Below are 16075 nucleotides of genomic sequence, written 5' to 3' on the forward strand. Positions count from 1 at the left end.
CTGAACACCCCGTGTCCTGTGATTGGATAATTCCTGAACATCCTTCAAGGGTTGGTTCACCTTCACCAAGAAGGGCCTCTGCAGACTCAGGGTTGTCTGTAGATAACGAACTGCCCGGCTCTGACTGAAGTCGAACAATGTCCTTCCTATAGGCATTTATACCCCTCCTGAGGCCTGAATGGACACTCCCAGGACGTTGCTAGGGCGTTGCTAAGAGGGGCCTGCTCATTACTGCTCTCCTCCACCATCAGAGGGCGCTCTCAGATGCTCCAAGCTATTGTATCAGGTGGGAGAAAGAGTAGGTGAGAGGGAGGAATCAGAGGAAGAGCGCCCCCCTGTGCTGGGGGAGGGGAGCAGTAATGACTAGGCCTGTCTTAGCAACGCCCTAGCAACGCCCTGGGAGCATTCCAGTCAGGCCTCCGGAGGTACATAAATGGCCGACACCTATAGGAAGGGCGTCATTCAGCTTCGGTCAGAGTTTGTTTATTACCTCCAGGCGCCCCCTACCTGAGGAGGCAGTATTTTCGGTAAAAGGTGAACTATCCCTTTAAAAATATTATCAGAAATAATGTTTCCAATACATGAAGAGAATATTTGTCAATCTTTAGAAATTTACCTCATTTGTGTTGATATTCTCCAGATTCCGCCATAACTGCACCTCCCCTCCCCCCTCTCCTGCCCCCTATGGGGGGTATCCAGGCCCTCGCCTCATCTTTCCCGCCTCTTTACCTCAGACCCGTCACGTGACGCCGACTCCTCCGGCCCGCCCTTTCGCCCGCCCACCGCCCCCTAAGAAACGTCCGCGTTTGGATTGGCCGCCGCCTCAGCTGTCACAGCGCCGATTGGCTACCCGGCCCGAAGCTGCGGTTGGCTGGGGCGGACACCCCTCCGGGAGCGGATTGGCCGCGGCGCCGCGCGGCCCCGCCCACCCGGCCTGACAGTTCTTCCGCACTGCATCTCCCGGCATGCCCCGGTGCGGGTCCCGTGACTGGATGCGGCCAAGATGGCGGACGAGCGGAGCGGGGGCCCGCGGGTGGTGCGGATAGTCAAGTCCGAGTCCGGCTACGGCTTTAACGTGCGGGGCCAGGTCAGCGAGGGCGGCCAGCTGAGGAGCATCAACGGGGAGCTGTACGCCCCGCTACAGCATGTCAGCGCCGTACTACCGGGGGGAGCCGCCGACCGAGCCGGGATCCGCAAGGGGGACCGGATACTTGAGGTGTGAGTACCGGGGAGGGGACACCGGAGGTGTGAGGACCGGGGAGGGAATGCCGGACACCGGAGGTGTGAGGACCGGGGAGGGAATGCCGGATACTGGAGGTGTGAGGACCGGAGAGGGGGAGGGGAGACCGGAGGTGTGAGGACCGGTTACCGGGGAGGGAGAGGGGATACCGGGAAGGGGGAGGGGAGACCGGAGGTGTGAGGACCGGTTACCGGGGAGGGAGAGGGGATACCGGGAAGGGGGAGGGGAGACCGGAGGTGTGAGGACCGGATACCGGGAAGGGGGAGGGGAGACCGGAGGTGTGAGGACCGGTTACCGGGGAGACCGGAGGTGTGAGGACCGGTTACCGGGGAGACCGGAGGTGTGAGGACCGGTTACCGGGGAGACCGGAGGTGTGAGGACCGGTTACCGGGGAGACCGGAGGTGTGAGGACCGGTTACCGGGGAGGGGAGGCCCGGATGGAGGGGACAAGGGGGAGGGGAGACCGGAGGCGTGAGGACCGGGGGGAGGGGAGACCGGAGGCGTGAGGACCGGGGGGAGGGGAGACCGGAGGCGTGAGGATCGAGGGGGAGGGGAGACCGGAGGCGTGAGGATCGAGGGGGAGGGGAGACCGAATACCGGAGGTGTGAGGACCGGAGGGAGGGGAGACCGAATACCGGAGGTGTGAGGACTGGAGGGAGGGGAGACTGGGGAGGGGAGACCGGAGATGTGAGGACTGGATGGAGGGGGGAGGGAAGACCGGATACCGGAGGCGTGAGGACCGGGGGGAGGGACCGGATCCTGGAAGGGGGTTACCATTTACTGACCGGGACCACCACCGTATAATGACCATCCTGGACCGCAGTCGTAAGGTAAGGGTGACCCCATCCTGGAGATGAGTATCTGGCGATGACTGCCACCATATACCAACCAACCAGGACTGCCACCGCAAGGGTGACCCCATCCTGGAGATGAGTATCCAGAAGGGTGACCGCCACCATTTAATGACTGCCCGGGACTGCCAGTGTATAATAGACCGCCCACCGTCGTATGACTGACCAGGACTGCAATAGTGACCACATCCTGGAGGTAACCACTGCCGTATACCAACTGACCACCGTGTACTTCCTGAAAGGGTGACCACATCCTGGAGGTGTGAGTATCTTGGGGTGACCACCGTCCTCCTCTTCCTCCTATCTTTGGTGTCCACATTGTCTGCTATACATTGCATCCTCTATCCATGGCGTCCACGTCCTCCTCCTCCTCTATCCATGGCGTCCACCTCCTCCTCCTCCTCTATCCATGGCGTCCACGTCCTCCTCCTCCTCCTCTATCCATGGCGTCCACGTCATCCTCCTCCTCCTCTATCCATGGCGTCCACGTCCTCCTCCTCCTCCTCCTCCTCCTCTATCCATGGCGTCCACGTCCTCCTCCTCCTCCTCCTCTATCCATGGCGTCCACGTCATCCTCCTCCTCCTCTATCCATGGCGTCCACGTCATCCTCCTCCTCCTCTATCCATGGCGTCCACGTCCTCCTCCTCCTCCTCCTCTATCCATGGCGTCCACGTCATCCTCCTCCTCCTCTATCCATGGCGTCCACGTCATCCTCCTCCTCCTCTATCCATGGCGTCCACGTCCTCCTCCTCTATCCATGGCGCCCACGTCCTCCTCCTCTATCCATGGCGCCCACGTCCTCCTCCTCTATCCATGGTGCCCACGTCGTCCTCCTCCTCTATCCATGGCGCCCACGTCGTCCTCCTCCTCTATCCATGGCGCCCACGTCGTCCTCTATCCATGGCGCCCACGTCGTCCTCTATCCATGGCGCCCACGTCGTCCTCTATCCGTGGCGCCCACGTCGTCCTCTATCCGTGGCGCCCACGTCCTCCTCCTCCTCCTCCTCCTCTGTCCATGGCGTCCACGTCCTCCTCCTCTATCCATGGTGCCCACGTCCTCCTCCTCTATCCATGGCGCCCACGTCGTCCTCCTCCTCTATCCATGGCGCCCACGTCGTCCTCCTCCTCTATCCATGGCGCCCACGTCGTCCTCTATCCATGGCGCCCACGTCGTCCTCTATCCATGGCGCCCACGTCGTCCTCTATCCGTGGCGCCCACGTCGTCCTCTATCCGTGGCGCCCACGTCCTCCTCCTCCTCCTCCTCCTCCTCTGTCCATGGCGTCCACGTCGTCCTCCTCCTCCTCTGTCCACGGCGTCCACGTCGTCCTCCTCCTCCTCCTATCCACGGCGTCCACGTCGTCCTCCTCCTCCTATCCACGGCGTCCACGTCGTCCTCCTCCTCCTATCCACGGCGTCCACGTCGTCCTCCTCCTCCTATCCACGGCGTCCACGTCGTCCTCCTCCTATCCACGGCGTCCACGTCGTCTTCCTCCTATCCACGGCGTCCACGTCGTCCTCCTCCTATCCACGGCGTCCACGTCGTCCTCCTCCTATCCACGGCGTCCACGTCGTCGTCCTCCTCCTATCCACGGCGTCCACGTCGTCGTCCTCCTCCTATCCACGGCGTCCACGTCGTCGTCCTCCTCCTATCCACGGCGTCCACGTCGTCGTCCTCCTCCTATCCACGGCGTCCACGTCGTCGTCCTCCTCCTATCCACGGCGTCCACGTCGTCGTCCTCCTCCTATCCACGGCGTCCACGTCGTCGTCCTCCTCCTATCCACGGCGTCCACGTCGTCGTCCTCCTCCTATCCACGGCGTCCACGTCGTCGTCCTCCTCCTATCCACGGCGTCGTCCTCCTCCTCCTATCCACGGCGTCCACGTCGTCGTCCTCCTCCTATCCACGTCGTCGTCCTCCTCCTATCCACGTCGTCGTCCTCCTCCTATCCACGTCGTCGTCCTCCTCCTATCCACGTCGTCGTCCTCCTCCTCCTATCCACGTCGTCGTCCTCCTCCTCCTATCCACGGCGTCCTCCTCCTATCCACGGCGTCCACGTCGTCCTCCTCCTATCCACGGCGTCCACGTCGTCCTCCTCCTCCTCCTATCCACGTCGTCCTCCTTCTCCTCCTATCCACGTCGTCCTCCTCCTCCTCCTATCCACGGCGTCCACGTCGTCCTCCTCCTATCCACGGCGTCCACGTCGTCGTCCTCCTCCTCCTCCTCCTATCCACGGCGTCCACGTCGTCCTCCTATCCACGGCGTCCACGTCGTCCTCCTCCTATCCACGGCGTCCACGTCGTCGTCGTCCTCCTCCTCCTCCTATCCACGGCGTCCACGTCGTCGTGGTCCTCTGTCCATGGCGTCGTCGTGGTCCTCTGTCCATGGCGTCGTCGTGGTCCTCTGTCCATGGCGTCGTCGTGGTCCTCTGTCCATGGCGTCGTCGTGGTCCTCTGTCCACGGCGTCCACGTTGTCGTCCTCCTCCTCCTCCTCTGTCCACGTTGTCGTCCTCCTCCTCCTCCTCCTCCTCTGTCCACGTCGTCGTCCACGTCCCCCTATCCACGGCATCTTTCTCATCCTCCATCCACAGTGTCCACGTCGTGGTCCTCCACACCCCCCATACTCATTCTTACATGGGGAGGGGATGCAGGGTGATTGGCCGGCTTCCTGGGGCTCGTGGTTCTGCTGTGGTCAGGGAGCCTCTCACAGATTCTCCTTGGAGTTGGGTGGCTGCTGGTCTTGTGGCTGGACTTGCTGGCACTTGTAGTTCTTTAGAGTACCTTTTGTCGTCTAGACAGACGTGTTGCGGGGCTTGCTGGGAGTTGTAGTTCCTCAGCGGTAGGAAAGGCTTTCTTCCAGAGATTCTTCGATGTGCGGACATTGGCTGGGCAGTGGCTGTGGACTTGCTGGGAGTTGTAGTTCCACAATACACTCAGCCTTTTGTGGATGATGCCACTGTGTGGGGGGGAGGGGGTTGTACTTGCGTAGCGATACTGATCAGCCCGCCTCATTTCCTGGTTGGGGGACGTCCAGAATCATCTAGCGCTTTCCTCCCCGCCCTGATTGTCTCTGGCCCCGCCCCGATTGTCTCTGGCCCCACCCCTTTCATTGGATTTCATTTCCTTCAAACTTGGAGGCTCAGCATCACATGTGGGCGTTACCTATGCAAATGTAGCCTGCCTAGGAACGCCCACTCCAGACTGACACCCGCACTTCAAGGCATTTTGCATAACCCCTCCCACTGCTTGCATCAGGGCTGAGGACTCTTTAGAGGAGTGCTGAGGCGGGGTGCTGGGATGGTTTCAGGAAGCTGGCCCCTCCCACCAGCCATGATCTGCCTGCATTGCATAGAGAGGTACAGAGACCCCGTGATGACATCACCAGGACTTACGTTTTGTATTGAAAATAGGTTGTCATGAAGGGGGGGGGGGGAGGGGGGGCATTGATGACCCATCCTGAGCGTCTTCCCTGTCCAATCACTGCCGAGATCAGGGACTTCTGTATGTAGGTGATGACTTGTTGTGCAATCTCGGGGGAGGGACGGGGGGGGGGGACGGTCCCTCTTGAGCCATCAGACGTCCTGGTTGTGGTCGGAACTTCCCTCGGACACAGGAAGGAAGTGCGGGGCTCGGGACCCGTAGTGGCCTCTTCCTCTAAGGAGCTTCAGAAGGGTGTCTGTGTGTCACAAGTGCTGGTGGAGGAGGGGAGGCCATGTGTCTGACGTGGTGTCACTGAGCGGTCACATGACTTCCTGAAATTAGCCCACACCCCTCTGAGCTGCACCCGGCATAGAAGTGGGACTGTGCAGAGTCCATACATACAGAATAAGGACAGATACCGAGAATGACACCCGGCATCCGGGACAGGAGAAGTGGGACTGTGCAGAGTCCATACATACAGAACGGGGACAGATACCGAGAATGACACCCGGCATCCGGGACAGGAGAAGTGGGACTGTGCAGAGTCCATACATACAGAATGGGGACAGATACCGAGAATGACACCCGGCATCCGGGACAGGAGAAGTGGGACTGTGCAGAGTCCATACATACAGAATGGGGACAGATACCGAGAATGACACCCGGCATCCGGGACAGGAGAAGTGGGACTGTGCAGAGTCCATACATACAGAATGGGGACAGATACCGAGAATGACACCCGGCATAGAAGTGGGACTGTGCAGAGTCCATACATACAGAATGAGGACAGATACCGAGAATGACACCCGGCATCCAGGACAGGAGAAGTGGGACTGCGCAGAGCCCATACATACAGAACGGGGACAGATACCGAGAATGACACCCGGCATCCAGGACAGGAGAAGTGGGACTGCGCAGAGCCCATACATACAGAACGGGGACAGATACCGAGAATGACACCCGGCATCCAGGACAGGAGAAGTGGGACTGTGCAGAGTCCATACATACAGAATGGGGACAGATACCGAGAATCCCCCCCCCCCCCCCCCCCCCCGGAGTTTTTTGGTAGTTGGTGTAGAATGTAAATGGTTCTATAGACTGAGACCTCCTCTGTCCTATCAGTTGGTTCCATATATAAACCCCGCCCCCTCTGTCTCTCCACCAATCCAGGAACGGCGTCAATGTGGAAGGGGCCACCCACAAACAAGTGGTGGATCTGATCCGTGCCGGGGAGAAGGAGTTGGTCCTCACCGTTCTGTCCGTACCGCCACACGAAGCCGAGAACCTGGACCCCAGCGATGACTCCTCGGGACAGTCCTTCTACGACTACACAGAGAAGCAGGCCGTGCCCATCTCCATCCCCACCTACAAGCATGTGGAGCAGAACGGGGAGAAGTTTGTGGTGAGCCGTGGGGGGGGGGGGGTCGGGTTATAGGGGAGATTTTACTGGTTGGAGGGGACCAGGTCACTGTAGTTGGGTGGTGAAGGTAGGGTTAGGAGGCCGGAGGTGACCAGGTCACTGTAGTTGGGTGGTGAAGGTAGGGTTAGGAGGCCGGAGGTGACCAGGTCGCTGTAGTGGGGAGGCGGAGTTAGGGTTAGGAGGCCGGAGGTGACCAGGTCGCTGTAGTGGGGAGGCGGAGTTAGGGTTAGGAGGCCGGAGGTGACCAGGTCGCTGTAGTGGGGAGGCGGAGTTAGGGTTAGGAGGCCGGAGGTGACCAGGTCGCTGTAGTGGGGAGGCGGAGTTAGGGTTAGGAGGCCGGAGGTGACCAGGTCGCTGTAGTGGGGAGGCGGAGTTAGGGTTAGGAGGCCGGAGGTGACCAGGTCGCTGTAGTGGGGAGGCGGAGTTAGGGTCAGGAGGATGGAGGTGACCAGGTCGCTGTAGTGGGGAGGCGGAGTTAGGGTCAGGAGGATGGAGGTGACCAGGTCGCTGTAGTGGGGAGGCGGAGTTAGGGTCAGGAGGATGGAGGTGACCAGGTCGCTGTAGTGGGGAGGCGGAGTTAGGGGGAGGAGGATGGAGGTGACCAGGTCACTGTAGTTGGGTGGCGGAGGTAGGGTCAGGAGGCCGGAGGGGACCAGGGTGCTGTAGTTGGTAGGCGGAGGTAGGGTCAGGAGGCCGGAGGTGACAAGGTCGCTGTAGTTGGTAGGCGGAGGTAGGGTCAGGAGGCCAGAGGTGACCAGGGTGCTGTAGTTGGGTGGTGGAGGTAGGGTCAGGAGGACGGCGGTGACCAGGTCGCTGTAGTGGGGAGGCGGAGTTAGGGTCAGGAGGATGGAGGTGACCAGGTCACTGTGGTTGGGTGGCGGAGGTAGGGTCAGGAGGCGGAGGTGACCAGGTTGCTGTAGTGGGGAGGCGGAGTTAGGGGGAGGAGGATGGAGGTGACTAGGTCGCTGTAGTGGGGAGGCGGAGTTAGGGTCAGGAGGATGGAGGTGACCAGGTCGCTATAGTGGGGAGGCGGAGTTAGGGTCAGGAGGATGGAGGTGACCAGGTCGCTGTAGTTGGGTGGCGGAGGTAGGGTCAGGAGGCCGGAGGTGACCAGGTCGCTGTAGTTGGGTGGTGGAGGTAGGGTCAGGAGGCCGGAGGTGACCAGGTCACTGTAGTTGGGTGGCGGAGGTAGGGTCAGGAGGCCGGAGGGGACCAGGGTGCTGTAGTTGGTAGGTGGAGGTAGGATCAGGAGGGTGGAGGTGACCAGGTCGCTGTAGTTGGGAGGTGGAGGCAGGGTCAGGAGGACGGAGGTGACCAGGTCACTGTAGTTGGGTGGGGGATTGAGGGTCAGGAGGACGGAGGTGACCAGGTCACTGTAGTTGGGTGGGGGAGGTAGGGTCAGGAGGACGGAGGTGACCAGGTCGCTGTAGTTGGGTGGGGGAGGTAGGGTCAGGAGGCCGGAGGTGACCAGGTCGCTGTAGTTGGGTGGGGGAGGCAGGGTTAGGAGGCCGGAGGTGACCAGGTCGCTGTAGTTGGGTGGGGGAGGCAGGGTTAGGAGGCCGGAGGTGACCAGGTCGCTGTAGTTGGGTGGGGGAGGCAGGGTTAGGAGGCCGGAGGTGACCAGGTCGCTGTAGTTGGGTGGGGGAGGCAGGGTTAGGAGGCCGGAGGTGACCAGGTCGCTGTAGTTGGGTGGGGGAGGTAGGGTCAGGAGGCCGGAGGTGACCAGGTCGCTGTAGTTGGGTGGGGGAGGTAGGGTCAGGAGGCCGGAGGTGACCAGGTCGCTGTAGTTGGGTGGGGGAGGCAGGGTCAGGAGGGTGGAGGTGACCAGGTCACTGTAGTTGGGTGGGGGAGGCAGGGTCAGGAGGGTGGAGGTGACCAGGTCACTGTAGTTGGGTGGGGGAGGTAGGGTCAGGAGGCCGGAGGTGACCAGGTCGCTGTAGTTGGGTGGGGGAGGCAGGGTTAGGAGGCCGGAGGTGACCAGGTCGCTGTAGTTGGGTGGGGGAGGCAGGGTCAGGAGGCCGGAGGTGACCAGGTCGCTGTAGTTGGGTGGGGGAGGCAGGGTTAGGAGGCCGGAGGTGACCAGGTCACATGGTTTGTCTAGAATGTTCCGGGTGGGCGGTGACACCGCGGTTTCTGTTTTTTGGTTTCAGGTTTATAACGTCTACATGGCCGGCAGGCAGCTGTGCTCCAAGCGGTACCGGGAATTCGCCATCCTGAACCAGAACCTCAAGCGGGAGTTTGCAAACTTCACCTTTCCCCGGCTACCGGGCAAGTGGCCCTTCTCCCTGTCTGAGCAGCAGCTGGACGCCAGGAGGAGGGGCTTAGAGGAATACCTGGAGAAAGGTATCCAATCCTGTCAGTTGTGCGCTCGCTCGCCTGTTCCTGGGCCTGCAACCTTTATTGTGGCCCCTCGGGGCAAGATTCCAGTCTGTATCCTGTCAGAGAGAGGCAACAGGAAGTGGGAGAAAATCTTTCCAAGGAGAAGGCAAATCCCAGTGTGACGGGTGTCCCCATTGGAGGATTTCCCCTCACCTCCTGTGCCTGTGACAACTGTAAACTTTCCTCTTTCTATTACTTGTCCTGGGTGTGGTGATGGGGGGCGCAGTCATTGTTGGGGGTGCAGGGCAGGCAGCACCCTCCTGTACTCCCAAGATCAAGGGGAGTACTGCCGGTCCTCCCCGGGGGGGGTGGGGGTACTGCCGGTCCTCCCCGGGGGGGGTGGGGGTACTGCCGGTCCTCCCCGGGGGGGGTGGGGGTACTGCCGGTCCTCCCCGGGGGGGGTGGGGGTACTGCCGGTCCTCCCCGGGGGGGGTGGGGGTACTGCCGGTCCTCCCCGGGTGGGGGTACTGCCGGTCCTCCCCGGGGGGGGTGGGGGTACTGCCGGTCCTCCCCGGGGGGGTGGGGGTACTGCCGGTCCTCCCCGGGGGGGTGGGGGTACTGCCGGTCCTCCCCGGGGGGGGTGGGGGTACTGCCGGTCCTCCCTGGGGGGGGGGTGGGGGTACTGCTGGTCCTCCCCGGTGGGGGTGGGAGTACTGCCCATCCTCCCCAGTACCTCCCATGCTCCCCAGGGGGGTGGGGGAAGTCCCATAGCTCCACACATGGCCCGTCCTCCCCAGTGGGGGTACCGCCTGTCCTCCCCAGGGGGGTGGGGGGAGTCCCCCAGCTCCACACAAGGCCCGTCCTCCCCAGTACCTCCCATCCTCCCCAGGGGGGGGTGGGAGGAGTCCCCCAGCTCCACACAAGGCCCGTCCTCCCCAGTATCGCCCATCCTCCCCAGGGGGGGGTGGGGGGAGTCCCCCAGCTCCACACAAGGCCCGTCCTCCCCAGTACCTCCCATCCTCCCCAGTGGGGTGGGGGGAGTCCCCCAGCTCCACACAAGGCCCGTCCTCCCCAGTACCTCCCATCCTCCCCAGGGGGGGGTGGGGGGAGTCCCCCAGCTCCACACAAGGCCCGTCCTCCCCAGTACCTCCCATCCTCCCCAGTGGGGTGGGGGGAGTCCCCCAGCTCCACACATGCCCCCCCACCCAAGTGGGAGGTGTGACACCTGTCTTAGTGGCATGACTCTACCCCGTCCCCCATCTCCACACATCTGCCGCAGGCACTATGGGGAGTCTCGCTCCTCTTGCGGCATTCTTTTTATTTGCGTTGATGGGAGAGTAGAGGACCCGGGGCCCCTCCAGGGAGTGTGGTCCTTGTAATGGGACTGATGATCCTGATGCGTGTTTCTGTCTTTGGCGCAGTGTGCTCCATACGGGTGATCGGGGAGAGTGACATCATGCAGGAGTTCCTGTCCGAGTCGGACGAGGTAAGGCCGCCCTCTCCTGTCTTTATTCAATAAAGTTTTTTTTTTTCAAGTTTTTTTTCTCCTGTCCTCTCACTGTGCATTATAGACAGTTGTCCATTCTTTATCCAATAAAGTTTTTTTGTTTTTTTTTCCCTATCCGTTGTCACCTCTCAGTGGTGCTGATTTCCCGCCATCTTTTTTTTTTTTTTCAGCCACTTCCTGTCTACAGTGATGGCTGCATGGCATTTCTAGTGGCGGGTCACCCCCCCCCCCACACACACACTGGTGGGACTATGCCTGTGCAAACCGCCACTTGTAGTTCTCGAGAGGGAGCCTGTGTGATGGGGTGACAACGCAGGGGAAAATTTGAGCAGAATGGAGAAAGTGTTGTCACCCTACAGCAGGAAGTGCCTGAACAGATCCCTCAATGGCGGGATCACCAGGGATGGAGAGCTGCAGATGGCTTTAATGCCATTGGTCTGTAAAATTTTGGTGATGTCATCATGTGATCTCTCTGACTCCACCCACAGAATTACAACGGCGTGTCCGATGTGGAGCTCCGCATAGCATTACCGGACAAGACCACCGCCACTGTCCGCGTGAAGAAGAACAGCACCACCGACCAGGTGTACCAGGTATGGGGGGGCCGCCTTATGGAGGGGAGGGGCTTCTGAGTCCAGGTGCACCCTTTTATTGGGGGGGATTCTGAGTCCAGACACAGGGTGACCCTCTTATTGGCCAGGGGGGTCTAGCTCTGGTAAGGGGTGACCCTGTTATTGAGAGGGGAGGGGCTTTTCTCCATATTCAGGCCTAAGGTGACCTCTTATTGGAGGGGAAGGGCTATTTGTGTCTAGGTATGGGGTTACCCTCTTACTAGGGGGAGGGGCTTCCAGGTATGGGGTGACCCTCTTATTGGGGGGGAGGGGTTTCTTTCTCTGCCCAGGTATAGGGGAGCCCTCTGATTAGAGACAGGGAGGGCTTCCATCTGTAGCCAGGTATGGGGCCAACATCTTATTGGGTTGAGGGGATTCCACCTGTGTCCAGGTATGGGGGGGAGGGGCTCCCACTTGTGCCCAGGTATTGGGAGGGGCTTTCACCTGTGTCTAGTAATGGGGACCCCTTTATTGGGGGAAGGGCTCCCACATGTCCAGTAATGGCAGATCCCCTTATTGGGGGAGGTGCTTCCATCTGTGTCCAGGTATGGGGGGAGGGGCTTCCACCTGTGTCCAGTAGTGGGGGACTCCCTTATTTGGGGGGAGGGACTTCCACCTGTGCCCAGGTATTGGGAGGGGCTTTCACTTGTGTCCAATAATGGGGACCCCCTTACTGGGGGGAGGGGCTCCCACCTGTCCCCAGGTATTGGGGGAGTGGCTTCCACCTGTGTCCAGTAGTGGGGGACCCCATTCTTGGGGAGTGGCTTCCACCTGTGTCCAGTAATGGGAGATCCCCTAATTGTAATTGGGGGGAGGGGCTTCCACCTGTGTCCAGTAATGGAGGATCTCCTAATTGGGGGGAGGGACTTCCACCTGTGTCCAGGTATAGGACAACCCTCTTATTGCATGGGGGGGGGGGAGGAGGTGTCCTCCATCTCTTTCCAGGAATCCTCCCTTTTTTTTTGAGGGAGGGGCTTCTGTCTTTCTGCATCCAGGTATGAGGTAACCTACTTATTGGGGGGAAGAAGGGGCTTCTGGGTCCAGGTATGGAGCGACCCTTTAATTGGGGGGAGGGGCTTTCCGTCTCTGTGCAGGTATAGTGTGGCTCTCTGGGTGGGGAGGGGCTTCTTTCTCTAGGTATAGTGACCCTCTTATTGGGGGAGGGGCTTCTTTTTCTGCCCAGGAGTGGTGTGACCCTATTTGTGGGGAGGGGCTTCTTTTTCTGCCCAGTTATTGGATGAGCCTCTTATGGGGGGAGGGGCTTCCATTTGTATCCAGGTATGGGGTGACCCTTTAATTGGTTGGAGAAGGAGAGGACCCTGTCCAGATATAGGCAGACCCTCCTATTGGAGGGAGGGGCTTGATTCTTTGTACAGCCAGGTATGAGGTCGCCTAATTAAAGGGAGTGTCCAGGTACGGGGTGACCACCATTATGGGGGGTGGGTGGGAGGAGTCTGTCTCTTGGTATAGGGTGACCATCACACCCCTCTCTTCCCGCAGGCCCTCGCCGCCAAGATCGGAATGGATGGCATCACCGCCAACTACTTCGCCCTGTTTGAGGTCATTAATCATTCCTTTGGTCAGTAAGCTGCGCTTCTTTCTCTTCTCTCTCAGGATTGGTCAGTAATTAACCCCCTGCAAGTGTTTTATGTACCTGAAAGTCCGACTCCGCCCAAAACTCGGCAAAGAAACACGGGCAGACCCGGGTGCTCACAGCCAGGCAGGGGCCCATCCTACACCCGCAACTGCCACTGAATCCGAGAAGACGAACCCGCTGTTAGGATGCGGTGCTGGGATCACTTTATTGTCCTGGGACCGCCTCCTCTTTTGGATATTGGTCTTCCCAGGGCAGGGGGCGGGGCGCTCTGGTGCAATAAAGTTAGACTTGCGTTGAATTTTAACTGCTGATGGCGGCTAAAAACTGCCAATTTTATTTTGGATAGTCCCTATTGGGAAGGTTGATCCCTACTTACTTTTTTTTTTTTTTTTTTTTTTTTAAATAGTTGGGCGCAATATTTGCTGCTTTTCAGTTCCTGTCCTGGTGACAACCGTTCCCCTCATTTCTTGTCCTGGTGTCACCGAATAAGGAAATCTTTCTGTGTTGAGGGGGGAGGGTCACAGGCAGAAATAATATTTCTGCTCCCTCAGCATCATGACGTTTTGAAATAAAACCCTTTTTTCTTTTTCTCTTTTTTTTTCTTTTTTCTCTTTTTTTTTTTTTTCTCTTTTTTCTTTTTTCTCTTTTTTTCTTTTTTCTCTTTTTTCTTTTTTCTCTTTTTTTCTTTTTTCTTTTTTTTTTTTCTTTTTCTCTTTTTCTTTTCTCTTTTTTTCTTCTTTTTTTCTCTTCTCCTTTTTTCTCTTCTTTTTTCTCTTCTCCTTTTTTCTCTTCTCCTTTTTTCTCTTCTCCTTTTTTCTCTTCTCTTCTTTTTTCTCTTCTCTTCTTTTTTCTCTTCTCTTCTTTTTTCTCTTCTCTTCTTTTTTCTCTTCTCTTCTTTTTTCTCTTCTCTTCTTTTTTCTCTTCTCTTCTCTTCTTTTTTCTCTTCTCTTCTCTTCTTTTTTCTCTTCTTTTTTCTCTTCTTCTTTTTTCTCTTCTTCTTTTTTCTCTTCTTCTTTTTTCTCTTCTTCTTTTTTCTCTTCTCTTCTTTTTTTCTTTTCTCTTCTCTTCTTTTTTTCTTTTCTCTTCTCTTCTTTTTTTCTTTTCTCTTCTCTTCTTTTTTCTTTTCTCTTCTTTTTTTCTCTTCTCTTCTTTTTTTCTCTTCTCTTCTTTTTTTCTCTTCTCTTCTTTTTTTCTCTTCTCTTCTTTTTTTCTCTTCTCTTCTCTTCTTTTTTTCTTTTCTCTTCTCTTCTTTTTTTCTTTTCTCTTCTCTTTTTTTCTTTTCTCTTTTTTCTCTTCTTTTTTTCTTTTTTTTTTTTTTTTTTCCGTTACATAACCTCTTTTAAGCCTGGTGATGCCATCATAGGGTCTCTGTGCTTCTCTATGCAATGCAGGCAGATCATGGCTGGTGGGAGGGGCCAGTACATAGCTTCCTGAAAACATCACAACACCCTGCCTCAGTACTGATGCAAGCAGTGGGAGGAGTTTTGCAAATATTAAAATGCCTCCATGGGTGGGTGTCAGTCTGGAGGCGTGGACGTTCCCAGGGAGGCTGTATTTGCATGGGACCGCCCATATGGGATGCTGAGCCTCCTGCCTCACTACTCCTCTCTACAGCCCTCGGCACTGTGGCAAGCTGTGGGAGGAGTTATGCAAATAGTACCACTCCTTGCTAGGTGGGTGTCAGTGTGGAGGGGGCGGGATGTTTGGTTTCCGTGGTGTCGCGGTTGTCGGTGACGCGGTGACTCTGCTCTCTCAGTCAGGAAGTTGGCCCCCAATGAGTTCCCTCACAAGCTGTATGTACAGAACTACACCTCGGCGGTGCCCGGGACCTGCCTCACCGTGCGCAAATGGCTGTTCACCACCTCCGAGGAGTCGCTGCTGAAGGACAACGACTTGGCCGTCTCCTTTTTCTTCCACCAGGTAAGTCGGTGTTCTGGAGGCACGAGGCTCTGTGCGCCTCAGCGACTTTTCCCTGTAAAATCGTGTCCTCTGATTCGCAGGCGGTGGATGACGTCAAACGCGGGTATATTAAGGCCGACGACAAAGCGTACCAATTACAGAAGCTCTGTGAGCAGCGGAAGATGTTAATGGTAATGAGATCCACTGCCCCTCCCCCCAACATCTCCTCCCCCTCCCCCCAACATCTCCGCCCCCTTCCCCAACATCTCCTCCCCCTTCCCCAACATCTCCTCCCCCTTCCCCAACATCTCCTCCCCCTTCCCCAACATCTCCTCCCCCTTCCCCAACATCTCCTCCCCCTTCCCCAACATCTCCTCCCCCTTCCCCAACATCTCCTCCCCCTTCCCCAACATCTCCTCCCCCTTCCCCAACATCTCCTCCCCCTTCCCCAACATCTCCTCCCCCTTCCCCAACATCTCCTCCCCCTTCCCCAACATCTCCTCCCCCTTCCCCAACATCTCCTCCCCCTTCCCCAACATCTCCTCCCCCTTCCCCACATCTCCTCCCCCTTCCCCAACATCTCCTCCGTTCAGTGCCAGGGTATAAATACCATCACCTCGTTTATATTTCTGTTGAATCACTTTACTACTATGCAGTGAATAGCCTGGTGTGGTTAGATCTTTATTTGCTCAGTTCTGGTAAGCGGCACGTCTGATCGATGTTTATAAACAATGTTACTTTGTATCTCCATCTCCCGTCTGATCGATGTTTATAAACAATGTTACTTTGTACAGACAGAAAGATACAAGGTAACATTGTTTATAAACATCGATCAGACGGGAGATGGAGAGATACAAAGTAACATTGTTTATAAACATCGATCAGACGGGAGATAGAGATACAAAGTAACATTGTTTATAAACATCGATCAGACGGGGGATAGAGATACAAAGTAACATTGTTTATAAACATCGATCAGACGGGAGATAGAGAGATACAAAGTAACATTGTTTATAAACATCGATCAGACGGGAGATAGAGATACAAAGTAACATTGTTTATAAACATCGATCAGACGGGAGATGGAGAGATACAAAGTAACATTGTTTATAAACATCGATCAGACGGGAGATAGAGATACAAAGTAACATTGTTTATAAACATCACTCAGACGGGAGATGGAGAGATACAAAGTAACATTGTTTATAAACA

General features: G+C 57.3%; 1 protein-coding gene across 1 annotated transcript; it reads left to right on the forward strand.

The window, feature by feature from the left end:
• Nucleotides 1-980: 980 nt before the first annotated feature.
• On the forward strand, nucleotides 981-15054 carry SNX27 (sorting nexin 27; the record flags this gene model as incomplete). The annotated part of the gene is made up of 8 exons (XM_089664609.1): nucleotides 981-1218; nucleotides 6681-6912; nucleotides 9081-9273; nucleotides 10671-10735; nucleotides 11245-11349; nucleotides 12868-12946; nucleotides 14721-14884; nucleotides 14965-15054. Coding segments are annotated over exons 1-8 (1143 nt in total), but the record flags the coding sequence as incomplete, so codon positions are not given.
• Nucleotides 15055-16075: the final 1021 nt, after the last annotated feature.

Source organism: Staurois parvus, unplaced genomic scaffold, assembly GCF_062004578.1.
Source record: "Staurois parvus isolate SC_StPar_1 unplaced genomic scaffold, SC_StPar_1.0 ptg001967l, whole genome shotgun sequence".
Taxonomy (NCBI): domain Eukaryota; kingdom Metazoa; phylum Chordata; class Amphibia; order Anura; family Ranidae; genus Staurois; species Staurois parvus.